General features: G+C 42.7%; 2 protein-coding genes across 2 annotated transcripts; one reads left to right on the top strand and one right to left on the bottom strand.

The window, feature by feature from the left end:
- Positions 1-123: 123 nt before the first annotated feature.
- dapk2a (death-associated protein kinase 2a) lies at positions 124-8,144 on the bottom strand. Its single transcript, XM_053426926.1, has 9 exons — positions 7,690-8,144; positions 6,086-6,180; positions 4,711-4,932; positions 3,937-4,075; positions 3,021-3,150; positions 2,594-2,669; positions 1,987-2,139; positions 1,828-1,873; positions 124-1,027 (listed from the first exon to the last, which is right to left on the bottom strand). The coding sequence occupies exons 2-9, from the start codon at positions 6,145-6,147 to the stop codon at positions 377-379; spliced, it is 1,479 nt and encodes a 492-aa protein (XP_053282901.1). The 5' UTR covers positions 6,148-6,180; positions 7,690-8,144; the 3' UTR covers positions 124-376.
- Positions 8,145-8,719: 575 nt separating this feature from the next.
- On the top strand, positions 8,720-13,249 carry sh2d7 (SH2 domain containing 7). Its single transcript, XM_053418839.1, has 6 exons — positions 8,720-8,910; positions 9,548-9,637; positions 9,710-9,875; positions 11,297-11,533; positions 12,022-12,714; positions 12,799-13,249. The coding sequence occupies exons 1-6, from the start codon at positions 8,720-8,722 to the stop codon at positions 12,841-12,843; spliced, it is 1,422 nt and encodes a 473-aa protein (XP_053274814.1). The 3' UTR covers positions 12,844-13,249.
- Positions 13,250-14,250: the final 1,001 nt, after the last annotated feature.

Below are 14,250 nucleotides of genomic sequence, written 5' to 3'. Positions count from 1 at the left end.
AAGACCCATCTCTGTCTCTCAGGTGCTTTGGTCCCTCAGTTTTAAGTCACTCTGGATTATAGCTTCCGTCAAAAGAGTAAATGTTTCTAACTATCAGATAAAATAGTGAAAAGAAAAAGCCGATGTCTGTTTTCATTGTTTATCTCTGGTACACAGCAAAACAAAAATATCAGTACATTTATACTTAGATCCGATTGTTGAACTCAAACCTACATACGATGGTATGTAGGTTTGAGTTCATATTCTTTGAGCATGGACACAGATCAGTACTTAGTCGCTGTGTGAGAAATGTAGAGATCCTTCAGCACCTGACCCGGTCCCTCCTGCTGCAGCCTGGCGTCACTCTTCAGGGTGAAAGGTTTGAAATGACTCGGTGTTATCGTTGCTGTCCAGGTTCAGTGAAGTCCAAGTTAATCCCAGACAGCAGCTCTCCTCCACACGAGCGGCTCAGCAGCTCCTTCAAGGCCTCGTTCACGTCGTTATTGAAGACGGTGGAGAAGCTGCAGTTGGGGTAGCCTCCACCATCGAGGGGAGACGAACCCATCACCTCCTGCACCCACCTCAGCTCATTGCTCAGCTCCAGGCGCAGCGTGTCGAAGTGGCCCTGCCTCTCCTGGTAGCGGCTGCTGATGGTGCCGAGGCTGGAGCTGAAGGTGTGCATGTCCTCCTGCAGGCTCCTCTTCAGGGCCTCCACCTTACGGAACTCGTAGCGGATCTGCGAGAGCTCATGGCGCACGCCTTCACTCTCCTCCTTGTACCAGGCCTCCTTCTCGTTGTACACAGAGACCATGGCGTCGATGTCCTCCTGCAGAGAGTCATGTGCTGCTGCCAGACTGAGGAAGGAGCTCTCCATCTGGTCCACGTCCTCCACCACCTGGGCGAAGCGCTCAAAGTTCACATAGGTGTTGTTGGGCGGCATGCTGGAGTGGGACTTGATGGTGTACTCCCTCAGGCGCTTGGTCTTCAGCTGCCGCCGCTCACGCTTCTTCGGCTCCCGGGCTTTAGTCTCCTCCTTGTGCTCATTGGACTTCAGGGGTTAAAACAAAAGATTGTTATTTACTTTCAGCAGCAGAGAAAGTGACAGTGATTCAGAAAGCTCGTGTTATTATGAGGATCAATGTGTAAATAACTAATCACAACTAACTAACTCTGCTAAACTTCGCCCTGTGGATAATAACCCAGGAGAGAATCTACCAACAGCTGATTGATGCAGTGACATCACAACAACCCATCAAAGGTTCACTTCACACAAACACTGAACAATCATAATTTAAATATAAAAGTTGTGTCTTCTGTTAATTCATCTGTGTTGTTTTTGAAAGAACTTTTACTCATCTTCCTAATTTGAAACAGGTTTTTACTCTTTTAATTACATAGTCTCATGAAGCCACTCCTTGATAAGCCAGGTGTAGTGATGACACGTGAACCCCCCCCCCCCCCCCCCCCCCCCCCCGTGGCTCTATCATCCATCAGCTGCCTGACGGAGGGTTTGAAAGACAACAACACTTTAATGGAGCAGGAGCTCAGCAGATCTCTGCTCAACATGGATCTAAACTTCTTTACTTTGAACTTTACAAACTAAGTGGACAACAGCCTGTTTGTCCTCACTACACCTGATGGTTTATTGTTTGTTTGTGAACAACTCAATGGTTCCTGGTTTCTGGGGGAAGTTCATTTGGTGGAACAGCAGCTTCACGTGTTCACACCTGATCTCAGAGCAGTGGTCTGGTGACTGGATGTAGACACCAGGTGTGAACCGGGTCACGTGTGCTCAGCACTGTCTGACTGTGACAACAGACTCACACATGAATACACAATGAATCTCACCTTGATCCACGGGTGAGTGAGAGCATCTTGGATTGTTAATCTCTTCCTGCACAAGAACAAATATTTTACATCATTTATGAAAAGTGTGTGATTCTGGAAACCATTTAAAAGCAGGTGGACTTTCTGTATGTGGTTCAGTGTGTTACTGTGAACTCTTACTTCTTATCTCTCTCCAGCAGCTGGCTGATGAACTTCTTGGCCAGGTCACTGGTGTGGCAGAAGAACTCTTCATCAAACTCGTAGTTTATGGCTGAAATGTTCCTCAGTGTGTCTCGTTTGGTTTCTCCCAGAAAAGGTGACGCTCCACTGAGTCTGGAACGAAACATCAACACAAGGTTCATCGACCTGTTTGAAGGAAGCTGCAGAAAGAGGTAGTTTACAGGAAAGCTGCTGTCAGACATGTTCCTCACGTGTTCCTCACATGTTCTGTATGTGAGAACAAATGTCTGAGTCAGTGTCTCTGGACATTTGAGTCCCTGTGAGAATACAGCAGGGGACTGGACGTGTTGACGTGGATGAGCTGTAAACAACAACACTGATCTTTCCACAGCAGAGTTTAAACGTCATGTCCGGCCTCCTGCTGCTCTACAGGCTCCGCCTCCTGCTGCTCTACAGGCTCCGCCCCTCTTCCGGATTTCCCCACATGTTCCTGTTGTTGTGAACGAGTTGGACCCAACAACCTGCTGCTGCTGCTTCACAAACACCAACATGTCTGAACACAGCTTCAGTGTGGTTGTGCAGTTTGTGTAGTTTGTGTAGCACTTGCAGGATGTAGGTGATGACTCCGATGCTCCACATGTCGGCCTCTAACCCCAGCGGCTCGTAGTTGACGATCTCTGGAGCTTAAAAGACAAAGTAAAATTCATCGATGTTAAAGTTTTTCTTCTTCACGTGAACACACAGGACGGTTGTTCCGGGGGGGGGGGGGCTGCCAGAAGACCCACATGAGATTTGTCTACAATGACTTGAAGGTTCGAGGACGCTGAGCATCAGACTTCATTTTTATTTTTTCCTCCAAAGCAAATTTCTAAAGTCCCCCAACATTCATTAACATCTGTTAATCTGCCTTAATAAACCAAACCCCATCTATTCATTTATCTTAACTGATGTTTATTTTGGATTCTTCAGTGTCTTGATGAAAAATGTCAAATAATCAAATAGTCCAGCGTCAGACCATCAGGATCCTGTCTCACCCACGAACTCCGGAGTCCCGAAGATGTTTTTGAACTCGACGCCAGCTTCGATCTTGTGAGCGAGGCCGAAGTCGATGAGTTTGATTCTGGGCAGCGGGACGTTCTTGTCCAGGAGCATGATGTTCTCAGGCTGCAGATGAGAGAGAGGAACAGAAAGACACACTTCAACTGGGACACCTTCTCACAATGAAACACAACATCTGGAACAAAGGGTCGAGCAGGAAACAACTGAACACTCGTCATACTTTCTGGATTAAACTAAGTTAACTGCGCCACCTAGTGGTCGTAAGAACTGGGACAATGAGAAGATCCTTCTAACTGAATAATGGCTCAGATTAGAGCTGCTCACTAATCTGTTTATATTGATACCTTTGTGATTACTGAAAAAATCCTTCTGTCTATACATTTTGGAAAACATTTCAAAATATGTGCATAACCAAACCACAATCATTTTAAGAATGTAACACTTTGAATAAAAAACAGAGAAAGAAGCTGGAAACAGCAAATTGGAGATTTTTACTTTTACTGAAAAATAACTGAATCTATTGTTGGTGATTGATTTTCTTTCAGTAGAAAAACCAGTTAATAGAGATATGAAAACAATAATAAATATTATTTATGAATTTATAATATGTATATGGTTTGTATTGTAATTTTTTCATCAGTGTTTCAGCTGAACAGGTTTCGTTGAAATGACGTCAGAATAACCTCCTGATTCATGACCTCAGAACGTTAAGGACATTATGAGTAATTTAAACATTTCGCTTTCCTTCATAGTTTTATATAATTCCTATTAAATTAAATAACCATCTTCTATAGAGCTGAATCCCTGTGAGTAGTAAGACCCAGGCTTGTGAGGCTTTGAACAAAGAGCCATGTTTCACTGTGACCCTCTGGGGGCGTGGCCGGTACCGACCTTCAGGTCGAAGTGGGCGATGTTCCTGGCGTGAAGGTAGTTGACGCCCTCCAGGATCTGCTTGATGAACTGAGTGGCCTCCTCTTCACTCAGAGACTCTTTCTGTGCCAGGAAGTCAAACAGCTCCCCTCCGGAGACCCTGAAACACAAACTCTCCTCATCCAGACGTCTGTAATTTTATATTATTTTATTCAATATTAGTTTTTCTTTGCTTGTAATACTCTTCGAGCATTGCTAGAAGAGAGCCTGTGACCCAAGCATTTCATCGCCAGCGACTGCTTCATGTTGTTGTTGTGCATTTGACAATAAACTCTTGTTACACCTCTTAGCCTCGGGCAGATTTAAAAGCTGCAGTGTGACGAGTCAGGCTTTATAGTCACACACACACACACACACACACACACACACACACACACACACACACACACACACACACACACACACACACACACACACACACACACACACACACACACACACACACACACACACACACACACACACACACACACATCGTAATGTACTGACATAAATTGATATTATTAAATAACTACAAAGTGATGCATTCACACGTAAACAGAGAAAATGATTCACATGCTTTTCTTCAGATTTAAAGTTGCACCTTGAAAATGTTATAATATCAAACGTTGACTCATCAAGATGATACATATGTTTTATGATTAAGAAGTCTGGATCAAACTGATCCATGGTGCGGTGTGACCTGAGTGGCTTCAGATCAACAGACTGAGCTCCTGTCTGCCTCGGGCCACTCACAGCTCCAGGATCAGCACCACGTCCGAGCGGTTCTCGTGGACGTGGTGCAGCGTGACGATGTTGGGATGTTGGATCTGCTGCAGGATGTTCACCTCCCGCTCGATCTCCTCCCGCCGCACCCCCCGGGAGCTCGCCGTGCTCGGACGCTTCTTGATGAACTTGGCGGCGAATTCCCGGCCCGAGCTTTTCTCTGTGCATCGCTTCACGATTGCGAACTGGCCACTGAAACACACCAGTCACAGCAGGTCTGAAGAGGTGGTTTGGGTTGGACTGGGTCACATTCTGACCAACATGAATAAATACAGTTGAAAGTCTGGAAGTGGGATTTAGACACAGACTAATTAATGGTTTATCAGCTGAAGTGCAACATGACTCTGGGGATAACTGTAACCAGCTGAGCAGCAGAATGACCTTTGACCTTTTAGACTGATTGAATGAGTTTCAGGCAAATGACAGATAATATAAAGTAATTCTATTGATGTTATTTATTAATAGTTCAGTGGCTCTTTAAATGAACATTGTTCGCCCTCGGTCACATGTGCTTCATCCCCATGTTGGACGAGTGATTACAGTTCCCACAACACTTCTATTTATAGTGCGGCACAGATTCTGCAGCACCATGATGAACATGACACTCGCCAGCAAACACAGAATCCTGGTTTGATGTTCATTTAAAACTCAGACCTCACACGTCTGTAGGTTTGTTCTGGTTTGTGAGCGAACTCTTCACTTCCTCGTCTGCAGCAGATTTGACCTCAGCTAAAGATAGAAGAGTCCTGACAACACACAGCAACACAACCAGAGCCAACAAACACACTGCAGCTCCTCCTCATCTCCTTTCACATGTATGAGAATCAATGTTTTAAAGAAACTTCACTTTATATATTGTGTATAATAATCACGAGTCAAAGAAGAAGCTCTGTCCCACTATTTAAAACTGTTCATTATAAAAACACACGTCACACTGATTCAGTGGAATTTCCATATCGTCATAGTTCATTAATAAGTGACTGAGCTACATGTTCGTTCATATTGAGCAAAGCAACCTGTATTTTTTTTGTTTTTTAATATTATTATTAACCATGTAAATATAGTTTGACCAAAAGAAAGCCTGTTTTAAATCCTCTGTTTATGAACATTAATGACGTGTGACACATTGTCGCTGATTAAACACAAAACTGACATAAGAATAACTACGAGAAGCTGTTTATCTTTCCTATATTTCCATGTCTATACCACATGTTCTTAAACAAAACAATATTTTGATCAGTTTGAAGGTTATTCATGATTTTGATTGACAGGTAAATATCAAACTGATATGAATGTAGCAGCTTTAATAAACTTAGTTCATATATTAACACATGTTGTTCTGTACCTTCCCAACTCTTCACCGATTTCATAGAAATCCTCCACTTTCTGTAGTTTGAATAAATCCATGTGTGCAGCTCCTCAGTTTCCTTCTGTGTTCACCTGCAACAACACAAACACTTCACAACGGTTTCACAACATGACCGAAGAAACTCGGAGGTCACAGCAGTGAGCAGCAGAAAGAAATAATCTGTGTCAGTATGAATAAGTAATAATTAATACTACTGACGAATAAAGATTGACTCAGTAACATTAGTAAAGTTTGACTCAGTTACATTAGTAAAGTTTGACTCAGTAACATTAGTAAAGTTTGACTAAGTCACATTAGTAAAGTTTGACTCAGTAACATTAGTAAAGTTTGACTCAGTTACATTAGTAAAGTTTGACTCAGTAACATTAGTAAAGTTTGACTAAGTCACATTAGTAAAGTTTGACTCAGTTACATTAGTAAAGTTTGACTCAGTAACATTAGTAAAGTTTGACTCAGTCACATTAGTACTGTTTGACTCAGTCACATTAGTAAAGTTTGACTCAGTAACATTAGTAAAGTTTGACTCAGTCACATTAGTAAAGTTTGACTCAGTTACATTAGTAAAGTTTGACTCAGTCACATTAGTAAAGTTTGACTCAGTCACATTAGTAAAGTTTGACTCAGTTACATTAGTAAAGTTTGACTCAGTAACATTAGTAAAGTTTGACTCAGTCACATTAGTAAAGTTTGACTCAGTCACATTAGTAAAGTTTGACTCAGTAACATTAGTAAAGTTTGACTCAGTCACATTAGTAAAGTTTGACTCAGTAACATTAGTAAAGTTTTACTCAGTAACATTAGTAAAGTTTGACTCAGTCACATTAGTAAAGTTTGACTCAGTCACATTAGTAAAGTTTGACTCAGTTACATTAGTAAAGTTTGACTCAGTAACATTAGTAAAGTTTGACTCAGTCACATTAGTAAAGTTTGACTCAGTTACATTAGTAAAGTTTGACTCAGTAACATTAGTAAAGTTTTACTCAGTAACATTAGTAAAGTTTGACTCAGTCACATTAGTAAAGTTTGACTGAGTAACATTAGTAAAGTTTGACTCAGTTACATTAGTAAAGTTTGACTCAGTAACATTAGTAAAGTTTGACTCAGTCACATTAGTAAAGTTTGACTCAGTAACATTAGTAAAGTTTGACTCAGTTACATTAGTAAAGTTTGACTCAGTAACATTAGTAAAGTTTTACTCAGTAACATTAGTAAAGTTTGACTCAGTCACATTAGTAAAGTTTGACTCAGTCACATTAGTAAAGTTTGACTCAGTAACATTAGTAAAGTTTGACTCAGTCACATTAGTAAAGTTTGACTCAGTCACATTAGTAAAGTTTGACTCAGTAACATTAGTAAAGTTTGACTCAGTCACATTAGTAAAGTTTGACTCAGTTACATTAGTAAAGTTTGACTCAGTCACATTAGTAAAGTTTGACTCAGTCACATTAGTAAAGTTTGACTCAGTAACATTAGTAAAGTTTGACTCAGTAACATTAGTAAAGTTTGACTCAGTCACATTAGTAAAGTTTGACTCAGTAACATTAGTAAAGTTTGACTGAGTAACATTAGTAAAGTTTTACCTTGTTGAAATACTCCATGTCCTTCTCGCCTCCAGCTGCTGAGTTCAAACTCTCTGAACAGAACTTCATTTAGAAAACGTCTTATTTGACGTTTGATCGTCTGTTGCTCCGTGAAACGTCCGTGACCACGTGAGGTCTGTGGATATTTTAAAGTGGAACCTGATACCCTGATGTTCCGGGACTGTCCCCAGATGAATGACAACAACAGGACGGAGACAGGTCCACATTTCTCCCCTCGCGTTCAGCCTTACGTCACACAAAGTGCGAGCTCTTATTTAAAGCATTATTTAAAGTTTAAAGTTTTGTTGCCGAAACTAAAACTAATACGTCACGACTCCGACTCTTACGTCAGGTTGGATAGATCCCGTATATTTACGTAGAAATCGCAGAATCAGCTGTGACGTCAGGACACTTCGAGACAGTTGACGACACTCCTGCTGTGCGCGTGCCCGCCCTCTTCCTCGACCACCTGTCGGGCTCGCGCCGGAACATATGACACCTGTTGTCTCGCGAGCTCCCGAATGTAAACTGTAAAAATAAATACGAACAATGATTTATGACTTCTTATTCTAAACATCTTTATTGATCTGAATACATATCATTTATTTGATGTTCTTCAAATTCATTATTTTAGCAGGTAAATTTGTCATAAAGTAAAAAAAAAATCATCAGAAGAAATCATGCTCCCCTGAGGATGAACTGTGTTTTTACTTTATGGCCAGATAAGAAGTTTGAATGGTTTCTACATTGACTTTAAATCTTCATGTCTCATGTCGGGCTGTTTTCACCTGTGGTGAATATGAGTCTCTGTGATCGGGAGGTTTCCGGCTCCACACATTGATCAACACATTAACCTCCACAGGAACACGAGTAGTAAAATGAAGAGATAAAGTAAAACAATAGAACCATTCAGACCAGAGAGACGAGCCAAGAGAAACAGTCAAATGAGGGGGCGGGTCGTCTGCGAGCCGCACGCCACCTGAGCAGAGTTCACATCCTGGGTTCACATCCCGGGCTCAGATGTGAGAGGATGGAGCTGCAGGAGCAGGGAGGCCTGAAGGAGCTGGTGCTGCAGGAGCAGGGAGGCCTGAAGGAGCTGGTGCTGCAGGAGCAGGGAGGCCTGAAGGAGCTGGTGCTGCTGTGGTTCTCTCAGACGCAGGCTCAGCTCATCCTCAACAACGGAAACCCCCCCGACTGGTTTCAAGGCTTCGCTGCCAGAAAGTAAGAAACACACACAAGAGAAAACAGATCTGTGGTTTATTATATTTGATGTCATGGTTAAAGACTTTTTAAAGCTTTGGCAGATGGATGTTAGATTTGTTTTGGCTCTTTGTAAAATATATATTATGATATTTAATTTGCCTTTAACAGACTCCTGCAGCAAACTGTTGATATCTGTGACATCAACAGGAGGTTTTAGATTTGATAGATTTAATCATCAGTTTATCTTCTTTTACTATTTATAGTTTGTGTTTCAATAAAATTACATATTTTTGTTCTATTCTTTAATCTACTCACAACATTTCTGGTTCTACAGCTTTGGTCATTTAAATATTCAAAACTAAACTATATAAGTATTAATGCAAAACTATGATGCTTGTGGTCACGGATGGAATAAAAGTTGAATTGTGCTTTTATGATCCAACTGATCAAATGGAAACTGACTCCAGTGTTTCTAGATGTGTAGTTAGTCAGTTTGAGTTCAGGATTAATGAGTCTGGACGGAACCGGACCTGATGAAGTGTTTTCTTTTATTTTCCCGTGTGATGAGTGTGAGTCTGAAGATAAAGATGTGGGACCGGGCGACGGGAGATAAGAGAGTTATTTTTAATTTGCCTGTAATGTGTTGCTGTGTCAGGGAAGCAGAGGATCTCCTGAGAGAGAAACCTCTGGGCTGTTTCCTCGTCCGCCTCAGTGAAAAGGCTGTGGGCTACATCTTGTCCTACAGGTGAGACAGACCACGTCTGTGATCGCTGCTCGACTGTCTGTGATTCCTCTCACTGTGCCTTTTCCTCTGAAGGGGCCACGACCGGTGCCGCCATTTTGTCATCGCCCAGGATCCCTATGGGCAGTTTGTCCTATCAGGAGACTGTCAGACGTTTCAGCGCCTGACGGAGCTGATAGAACATTACAGGCTCCGCCCCATCCAGCCGTTTGGAGAACATCTGACCTGCAGCTGCACCGAGGTGAGAAGAACTCATCTTTCATTGCTGTAGCTTCCTGAGTGGATTGTGAGGAGGGCCCTGGGGTCCAGGCAGGTCAAAGGTCCCTGTGTCCGTCTTCCTCTGCTCATCCTGTTGCCGGTGGACATTTTGAGTCTCTTTATCAAAAACACACCTTTTTGTTCTTGCCGTAGTTTTAGGTTTGTTTGTGGAATATTTATGTTGATGTTGTATCTTTTAATATGTATTTTGGGTTTGAGTGTATTTTTTGGTTGGTCCTCTGTGTCCTCTGTGTCCTCTGGGGCCTCTGGGTCCTCTGGGTCCTCCGGGTCCTCTGTGTCCTCTGTGTCCTCTGGGGCCTCTGGGTCCTCTGGGTCCTCTGGGTCCTCTGGGTCCTCTGGGGCCTCTGTGGCCTCTGGGTCCTCTGGGTCCTCTGGGTCCTCTGGGGCCTCTGGGTCCTCCGGGTCCTCTGTGTCCTCTGTGTCCTCTGGGGCCTCTGGGTCCTCTGGGTCCTCTGTGTCCTCTGGGGCCTCTGTGGCCTCTGGGTCCTCTGGGTCCTCTGGCTCCTCTGGGTCCTCTGGGGTCTGTAATTACACTGTAATTACAGGTTTAAACTATAGATGCAGTGAATAAAAATGCAGCAATGGATTGGTGCATTTTTCATCTTGCCTCTTCGTCCAATCAGAATCTGAGTTTGTGTGAAACTTTATTTTGTGTAAAAAGCCTGCAGAGTTAATGACGTCCCATGATCCTTTGTTCTGAGTTGTGGTTCTCAAGCGTTAGAGAGACACTGAGCGAAGATGGAAGTGTTTGTCATGGGAACACGTGTCCAACATGTGTGTTCAGTTCATCATGTATGTCCATCCATAGATATATATAAAAGCTAGATGTCTTATCCGCGTTTCCAGTCAACGGAGTCGAATGTCCGCATATGGCGGCCATCTTGCCACAGGCAGCTCGCCCACCCATAACATTGTGTTGGTAGTGGTACATGTACTTTTTAAATAAAAAAAATGGAAAAAATTCTTGATGTTTATTTGTAAAGGGAAATCTTGTTCCTATAGAACATTATTCTATTTTTTAGAAAATAACATAATTATTCATAAGTATGCAGTGTCATAACTACATCTCTGACGTTTGTAACAAACCGAACGATTTAAAAATCGGTTAAGAATTTAGAAAGTTATGGTTATTTAAAAAGTACGTACCACTACAACACAATGTCATGGGTGGGCGAGCTGCCTGTGGCAAGATGGCCGCCATGTGCGGACGTTCGACTCCGTTGGCCGAGACATCTAGCCTTTATATATATCTATGTGTCCATCAGTCTGTATAAAGAAGCTGTAGCTGAGTCTTATTGTCTCGTTTAGTCTCTAAGTGTTTCACAGCTCTGGTTCGGAGTCTGTGTTCACGTCTGCTTTAACAACACGTCTCTCTCTCTTCAGGAAGAGGAACTGTACGATGTGGTGAACTACAAGACCAAAGAGAAGACGTCTGGGCTGAGCGTCCAGGCTCTGCGGATCCTCTGGGACCAGAAGAGTCCCCGTCTCAGCGCCACCAACAGGAAGCAGAGGGCACAGCAGCAACATGAGCCTGTCACAGTGCAGCCACCGGACCTTCCAACCAAATCCAAGAGCAGACAACTGACAGGGACAGTGTCCGACACCACGTCCCTCTCTCAGGTGATTCCTATCAGAGCTGATAAGACAAGATAAGATAAGATAAGATAAGATAAGATAATGTAAAATAAGATAAGATAAGATAAGATAAGATAATCCTTTATTAGTCCCACTATGGAGAAATTTGAAATATTGCAGCAGTAAAAGTCAAAGTAGACCTCAGTAAGTAATGAGCAACGTGTAATATAATAGCATAATACATAAAGTTATTAAACTTATATACATATATATATATATACAGTGTAAAATCCAGAGCATCCTGTTGAGTGATGATGGCACATGAACCAGTGCACAGACAGAATGAATGTTGCACAGTTAAGTAAAGAGTGAAGTGAAAGCTGGATCCACACTGGGAGCTTTGACCTTCACAACAATGAGTGACACACTGGAGGAAAGAAGGTGAAATTAAAAACAGGTCTTGTTTCAAATGAAACATCTGGACATGAGGTCAGCTGCTGCTGCCCTGATGTTCCACATCTGTGTGTTCACAGGAGTCTGCAGAGCTCCAGCATCGTCATCGTGTCTTTCAGGTTGCCCCCCCACTACCAAGGAGAGGCTTTCCTCCGGGCTTCTCTCTGAGCGGATCTCTCCCTGAAACCACGTCACATGAGCGTGAAGCCCAGAGCAGCTCCACCAGAGAGGAGGCACTGGGAGGAGACTCCACCACAGACTCATTCAACACAACCTCTCCAGCAGGGAACACATCTTCTGAGCTGACACAGACTGAGAGCAGGAGCCAGGTTCTACCACAGCTGGAGAGCAGCAGTGAAGAGGAGGAGGAGGAAGAGGTAGAGAAGAAGGAGGAGACAGAGGAAGAGGAGGAGGAGGTAGAGGAGGAGTTAGAGGACGAGGTAGAGGAGCAGAAGGAGGTAGAAGAGGGAGAGTACTCTAACCACCTCACATCCACATTGTCTTATTCACCCACTCCTGTGAAGAAGGTCACCTGCCCCACCTACTTCCTCCACAGCCCCTCCAGACCCCGCCCCTTGCACCAGGCGTCCGAGGGACAGACAGACGTCCTGTACGCTCAGGTCGCTGAGAGGCCGACCTCCAGCGGTCCACCTGATGACACCTACGAGAAGATCCCCAGGGAGGCCGGCCCTCCGTCCACCGTCCAGAGCAACACCTACGAGTCTCTGGAGGACATGAAGACCAAGAAGTCCAAAAGCTCCTGGGGGAAAAACGTGAGTGACCACAAGGAGCAGAGCTGATGGTGTTAGGAACAGAAACTTCTGATATCCTCACTTCTCTTTCTTCTCTTTCTGCAGAACATGAAATGGAAGAAATTCTTCCCTGAATACAAGAAGAAATAAATGTGAATCTGTTTGTTTTACATTTGGAGAAACAAGACACAAATTAAATGAGTTTTATAAACAGTTCTAATAATCCAAGTTTTAAAGTGAAGATTCAGATGTTTAAGAACAATAAAGACTCTGTTTAAATTCAGCCTCAGTTTTTATTCATGGTCGTTTTGTGTTGTGAACTAAAGATTTGAAACAAACTGCTCAAAACTTATTTTTAGTACTATTAATTAATTTGAACTTTGCTTTTTATTCATGAACATTGTTTTTACCACTTTTTATCAAAAGGTTTCATTGATTTAAAACCTTTGAAGTCTTAATTTGTTCTGTTGATAAACATTTCTTCTGTTGTTCATGTAAAAACCTTGAGCTGCAATTGATTCTATAAAATGTGTTGAATAAATAAAGTTCATCATCATCATTATTGTTATTAGCATTATTATATTCTGCTCATTTGCATGAAGTGTACGTCATTATTTAAACATAGAAGATTCAGTAGTTTTTCATGTAATTGTTATTGATAAGTAGTAAATGAAACAATAGCAGTAGTAACAGGTAATAGTACTATCTTAGCATTTGTGACAGAGTTGGCAATATTATTTATATTTAGCCATTTGTGTATTTGGAGAAATTTACTTTACTTTACTCGAGCTACGTCGTAGCACTAGCGGGCCCGAGCTCACGCAGTGTGAAGCCGGTGGTGGTCGGTGGAGAGAGCGATCGATGACCAATCACACGTCTCTGTGTTGCATACGTTTTGGGGCTCTGGTGTAGCGTGGGACATTTAGTGTCAATGTTACAACAAATCAAATTTCACACTGATCAATAGGTGGCGCTATGACCCTGAACTAATATGAATATATGGAGCTGTTCAGGTCAGGATTGTGGTCATAGGTCAGTAGTTTGGAGCTGGTTGGATAATGCAGAGTGGATTTACCTAGTACTTCCTGTTTCATGGTGAATCAGTAGGTGGCGCTATGACACTGAGGAAATATTGATACATAGAGGTGTTCAGGCTTGGACTCTGATCATGAGACAGATGTTTGGTGGTGATAGGACAATGCACAGTGGAGTTATGACAACATCGTGTCCTTTGGCGAAGATTGATTCTTCACCGCAGATCAATGTTTACACAGTTTGAGGAAATGTCGCAATTCTGATCATGGTCACATGACTTGACTGAGCTCTGTTCAGCTGTATATTGTTAAGCAGCCAGGAGCATATATCAAAGTATGAAATATGTCACTTCCTGTCGTCAGCAGGTGGCGCTGTAACGATGAGTGAATATTGACGCATGGATCTGATCAGGGCGGGACTGTGAATGTGCGAATGAGGTTTGAGGCTGATAGAACAATGCACAGAGGAGTTATAATAGATTCCTCAATTTTGGCGAATCATCAAAATGTCACACCACGGTCA

This window comes from Pleuronectes platessa, chromosome 1 (assembly GCF_947347685.1).
Source record: "Pleuronectes platessa chromosome 1, fPlePla1.1, whole genome shotgun sequence".
NCBI classification, from domain to species: domain Eukaryota; kingdom Metazoa; phylum Chordata; class Actinopteri; order Pleuronectiformes; family Pleuronectidae; genus Pleuronectes; species Pleuronectes platessa.
This window is presented reverse-complemented; position numbering and strand designations above follow the sequence as displayed.